General features: G+C 40.4%; 2 protein-coding genes across 2 annotated transcripts in view; both read right to left on the bottom strand.

Annotated features, from left to right (window-relative positions):
* Positions 1-6209, bottom strand: part of LOC118432187 (IgGFc-binding protein-like) — a 71485-nt gene that overhangs the window by 36475 nt on the left and 28801 nt on the right. The gene's annotated exons all lie outside the window — the stretch shown is intronic.
* Positions 734-6209, bottom strand: part of LOC118432316 — a 15012-nt gene continuing 9536 nt past the window's right edge. The window contains exons 3-8 of the mRNA XM_035843859.1: positions 4810-5028; positions 4032-4257; positions 3726-3849; positions 2835-2934; positions 2309-2510; positions 734-865 (exon numbers count right to left, since the gene is read on the bottom strand). Of these exons, the coding sequence (XP_035699752.1) occupies positions 2389-2510; positions 2835-2934; positions 3726-3849; positions 4032-4257; positions 4810-5028 (791 nt within the window). The 3' untranslated portion in view covers positions 734-865; positions 2309-2388. The remainder of the gene's footprint in view (positions 866-2308; positions 2511-2834; positions 2935-3725; positions 3850-4031; positions 4258-4809; positions 5029-6209) is intronic.

Here is a 6209-nt window from a genome sequence, read left to right as displayed (position 1 = left end):
CACACACACAAACCATATGTACATACACACCCACACATACACACACACACACACACACACACACACACACACACACACACACACACACACACACAGAGGTGGAACTTCTTTTTAGTGCTTTTTACCTTGTATGCCTCCTTCGCTGACTTGGTAGGGTGGCATCTGTTTGTCATCCGTCGTAGAATGTATTGCATGTATCGTTCATCGCCCATCATCCACAGCTGTGTCAAGGGCCCATACTGTCGGATGATGTCCACCATGTGATGGGGAAGGTGCCCCATCAATGTCTGCAAAAGGTGAGACAGAATCATAAGTGATTTTAGAGGACTGTATAACACTAACAGATGGGAAAGCATCCTCTATCCTGCATGTAACTGATGAATATTGTTGGCAACAGCTCATTTCATCTAGATGATCTTGCTACAAGACTAATTCTGAAATTACTAATAAGAATTCTGTAGTGATAACTGACCTGATTACTGCAACAGTAATACCTCACCTATCTATCATTACTTTACTGGGTGTGCGATAACAGCTATTCTGTCACTACAGTGATAATTCACCTATTTACTATTACATTACTGACCAAGAAGCAGTGTTATTTTCTTTATCATACACTTTGAAAGTGAAGTTAAAATTTCCACTTGTTTGGAATGATAATCATCACCTTCAGGGTAATAGGGTAGTCCCTCTCCAGGAAACTGAATGTCTCGTTGACATCCAGCTCTAGATCATTAAAACCGGCTACTTCAATAACCGGACTGCAAAGTGCCGCCAAGGTGTCGCACAGACGGAAGAGTGTTGCTCGTTGCGGTTGAGGGAGCATATCCCTCACCGAGAACTTGAGAATGCCATCAGTGTAGAGCTGAAATAACAAAACAGTCATGTAAATGACAGAAAGATGAACAATTATTTGAATTCCTCCATGACCATCACAAAATCATGGACATGGCATGAAATTTGTGAATTTATCAGTTGCTGACGTTTCAGAAGTTCTAAGTTTGATGACGTCAGGAGCTAATAAAAAAATGACGGGCAGACGGAATATACCGCAATCATGGTTCAGTGAGGGGTGATGCACTCTGATGTATATTGCTTCTTTGACATTAACCAGTCTCACTCCATTTCTAGAATACGAATTTGGCCACAGCTGTATGCCCAGGAGATTCTATATGAATATGCTGCAATATCAGAGCACACCGACCCTCACTGAACCGTGACGGTGGTAGATTCCGTCTTACTGCCATTTTTATTCGCGCATGACGTCATCAAAATTACTACCAGAATGCCAGCGCAGTGTATTAGACATCTGTTGAAGGTTGGTGAGATCAACTGAAAATTGATCAGGTGTTTCCCCGGTCTGCCTAAACACCACAAACGGCCGCAAACGACTCAGAAACACCACAAACGACCACAAACGACTCTAATATGCAGTGTATAGGGGCCAAAAACCTTGTGTGGCGCTCTGGAGACATTGTTTACACATTTAGGAATTTAAAAAAACGCAGCAAGTCCTACGTATTCTCCAGTTATTTCAAGTTAGTCCACTGGTTTCAAGATCGAAGCAATTATTGGCCGCCATGTTGGATCGCCCGTGCTAAGGTTCTGCATGGGGAAGTTCTCGATACCTTCCTCGGTTCTATAGACGACATGGCGATAAAACTATGGAAGCTGTTGGTTCATAGATTATAACATGGCACTACTCTATCATTGTCAACTTATGAAACTTGTATACTAAGTGTTTTCCAGCCTCAAATGCAAGCACGCATTCATTAACAGTGCTTCAATCTTGAAACCGGCGGACAAACTCGAAATAACTGGTGAATACGTAGGACTTGCTGCATTTTGTAAATTCATAAATGTATAAACAATGTCCCCAGAGCGCCACACAAGGTTTTTGACCCATATACACTGTATATTAGAGTCGTTTGTGGTGTTTCTGAGCCGTTTGTGGTGTTTAGGCACACCCGTGTTTCCCTTGTGCTGAAACCAAGCTCAAACTTTGTACCAATTCTACCAATACAGATGAGTTTTCATTCGAATATTAATGATATGTGTTTAAAATTTGCATCAATAAAAGCACGATATCAAACAATGGTGGTGAATTGTGATGGTGTAAAACTGTTTTCTATGAGGAAAAACAATGTGAGGTAATGAGGCATTGTCCTATCATCGTTGTTGTCTTTGATTGGTACCATAAAACATGCAATCCATCTTGTGTCATCTTGTCTACTTCTATCAGACTGGCAAGTAAATTTCTGTGATTATGATACTGCAGGTATGCTTCACCTAAGGTCAAATAATTCACCTTAATCCATTCTATGGACTTCATGCCCAATCGCCTCTTGAAAAGTGTTCTGATCTTAATGTCATAGCCCACTGGGACCTTCACTGACAAGAGTCGTTCGTCTGCCTCCTCCATTTCCTGTCGGGTAAGCTGGAAGGCCTGGACTTCCTCACTGACTCTCCTCCTCCCTTGTCCGGTTGGTTGAGAGGCATACTCTTGTACCCTAAAGCATAGGTAAAAAATTGGTCAACTTGATGAATATGCAGCAGATTGGAAAGCATTCTTCCCTCTTGGACTCCATACTAAGAAAAAAAACTGTAAATCAAAGGTCACCATAGCCAGCGGATAGGCACTATTATAAGGGTACGACAAAAATCGATACTCCTGAAAAGGCGTATCTATGTGTTGGCAAGTCCACATCACTAGAGAGATTTGGATACAAGTTGAGTACACAACAATATCAATTTACCCCCAATGGTTTAATAACACAATCTTTATCATATGGTGTTGTCTAGAATGGAAGGTGAAAGGAAAATCCTATATGTACCTGCTAGAGAAGCGCCCAAGTTCTTTTTCCATCTCACAACCACTGTGCTGAAATTGTGCTTCGAGCCGGTAAGTATTTCGAAGACATTGTTGGTGATATTCTGTAAATAAACAATGTGATGATATGCAACATGTAAGTCAAATTCACTGTTTCCCATTAATAGGGCCTTCACACTGAAACCGAATTAGCAGGAATCAAGCAGAACCAATCGGAATGAAGTATCTACAAAATTCGTGCCACATTCGTGCCACAGGGCAGAATGAAAATTCCATTCCTGTGAATTCGTACTGTTTTGTAGAAATTCTCACTGCATTCCAGATGTTCTTTTGGCCACATTCTGGCAGGATTCGAAGTGGCTTGCCGTTTCGGTTCTCCATCAAATGAGATAATAATGTTTCGAATAATGTTGGAATGCCACAGAATGCGGTCACACTGCAGTTAGAATAGTTAAATTACACTTCAAATACACTTTGAATGTCGTTCGATATTTCTCCACTTCAAATACACCTGGAAATTTTGTAGCAGGTCAAAAACTTTCGGACCAGCAAAAAAAACGGGCACAAATATCTGAAATGCAGTGAGAATTTCTAGAATATACACTACGAATTCCCAGGAATCATGGGAATAGAAAGGAATTTTCATTCTGACAGCATTCCGGCTCATTCTTGCTGTCGTGTGAAAGGGCCTTAAATTTCTATTGGAGCATCTTCATATATACCTAGTAAAACAGCTCATTGTGAGTGGAAACACTCAAAGCATCTTGTTAATGATTCTAGCTACAATGCTATAATGTATTACTGACACATATAATATTTACAGTTTCAATCTAACATGCTCAGAATTGGCAATGCAACGTGGGAATGTACAGTGTCACTGAAAAAATGCAGCTACCTTGACAGTGTGCATCAGGTCGATAATGACACGATCAATGCCATACGTGGGGATGGCACTGAATGCCTCTTTGCCGGTTTTACCAGTGGCCTTTGTGATGTTCTTTCTGGCAACTTGGAAGAGCCTGCAACGAAATATGAGAATAGTCTTAGAGGTTAGAGCAGATAAAACAACACTCTTGGAGTCAGTGCATTGCATGCTTGAGGGAAAAAACCTTAGCAGGTAAATAATGCAGAGGAGCTAGCAGCCCCTCTGTGTCACTACTGTCTTCTCTCCAATGTTTAATAGGTATGGTGTGGCACGTACCGTAAGTTCTGAGTTGATCCTTCCCTGTTCTTTTGGGAGATTTGTGAGTTGAGGTAATCCATGGATTCCCCGTGCTCTAGTTGGCCTGTCTTGGCACTTGGTGGTGGTCGGTGATCCTCAGCCTTCTCAGGAAACATTTCGGAATCACGCCGATGGTCATGGTCTGGGGGTAAGTACCTTCTACTTCCCCCAAAGGTAGTCACATGGTACCCAGGCCAGTTCTTGGCTAAAAGAAAGTTTCCAACAAATGAATTGTGAAGTTCATCCACATGTGGATTCCACTTACTCAATCACCATTTAACTCAAAAAAGGAATTAGTACAGGTGAGGCAAATCAAGTAATTTGTTAATCATTCTCATCTACTTTATGAACACATAATCCATTAAATGAGTATGCAAGATTTTAGTGCATAATAGTGGAAAGGTTTTATTACATTCCACATAAATTGTTTCTTAACAGTTAAAAAGTACTTTTTTTTTGTCAGAAATTGCTTGCCTAAGTGCCCAGACCAGGATATATCTCCTTTCTCTCCACACCCAATAGGAGACACAGGAAGTTATGTTTTCTATATAACAGGGTCTAAAACTAATAAGAAAAAAATGCTTGTATTAAGGTTTTATAAAAAAAAGTTTTCTTTTGTCACACTGCATCTTTGATTGTATTTGGATTGCATTTTTTTCTTTCAAGGATGTCTATTACACCACATGCTGTAATTCAAGATGATTGGTGAGTCATACATTTCTTATGGTTTGGAAACAGTGACTGAGGGAGTACTTACATTCGATATGGCAGTAGTGGCATGCAGATTGTGCCAAGGCCCCTTGGTGATTCGTCACCTTGCACCTTGCCGGCCAATCCATTGTGTAGGCCTGGATGTCTGCCTTGATAGGGAAGAACTCCCCATGGAAGGAGTCCCAGACCAGCTCGCCCTCCAGACTTAGAATGTCATTCACCAGAAACTGGTGGTACGCATTCATGTTTTGGGGGGCTTTGGGACCTGAAAGCGAATATCACATTATATATATCAGCTGAAGGAAAAGTAACCATCTTCTGTACAGCTTGTTTCTTAATGCATTTCATATTGCTTGACATTATTAAGACCATAAATTTCTAGCAGTGAAGGGGGCTCTTATTAGCCCGAGTATCATCCAGATGGTATCGTGAATTAATTCACCTAGCATTATCAGACGAAAATTTTCTTAAATAATACAGACATTGAAAATTATGCCGTCTGGTTTACTATGCTGAGTAAAAAGCTTTTTGCAAAATCAAAATTGGACCTAAATAATCGTTGCCGATATAGGCAAGGAGAGGTTGATTATGTTCTACATCCTGATTAATATTGATTCATCATTGTAGTTAGTAAATTAATGAACTAAATAATTGATTTATTAATTGAATAGTTAATTAATTGGCTGCTATCAAAACAAGTTGGGAGGGTCCATGGTGTATCAAATGCAGCGATATTTGTTGACAGATGATTCTAAGGAGCATTCTATCGAACTTTTCTATTCAAAGATCAATTTATCATAATTATTAATTAACTGATTAACAACTGTCGATCACAAGGTGGGGAGGGGGGCACATGAATATACAATGTAGCGATAGAATACGTATCCAACCTAATTTGACAGAAAGTATGTCTAGTGTATTTTGCATTTCTGACAAGATGAAATTATTGTCTTTCATGAAATTAATATCCTCTACAAATTCAGCTAAATAATTAAGCACTAGCGTGATTCAGATTGCTGTTGCTGGATAATGAGGTGAACGCCGTCACCGTTGACGTCTCCTTACAAAACAAAATCGTAAAAATATTAACAGCTGCTTGATACACTTTGAAGGTTAATAGTTACATGACTCGGCTTCCAGTGCGGAAGGCTGGTTGAAAGGTCGTTCAGCACTGGTTACCCACTGCGGGGGTCATTCAGCACTGGATAACCGAGTGCCGATCTAAGTCACGGGTTCCGCACGTCTGGGTTTTCCAGTGCTCGGTGACTTTTCGGCACAGGAAGCCGAGTGCCATTAAAGATCACTTCAGCACTGGGCTTCTAGTGCTCCTGTCCAAAAAGTACTAGAACTTTCCAGTGCTGAGTTTAAGCTTTTAGACGACACGTAAAAATATTCAAGGAAGATATGGAAAGGTTTAAAGTGGGTTTTCTTCCTGTTTCTAATGGT

The sequence above is a fragment of the Branchiostoma floridae genome, chromosome 15 (genome assembly GCF_000003815.2).
Source record: "Branchiostoma floridae strain S238N-H82 chromosome 15, Bfl_VNyyK, whole genome shotgun sequence".
Classification (NCBI taxonomy): Eukaryota; Metazoa; Chordata; class Leptocardii; order Amphioxiformes; family Branchiostomatidae; genus Branchiostoma; species Branchiostoma floridae.
Note: the sequence above shows the minus strand (reverse complement) of the source record. Positions and strands in the feature narration are given on the sequence as shown.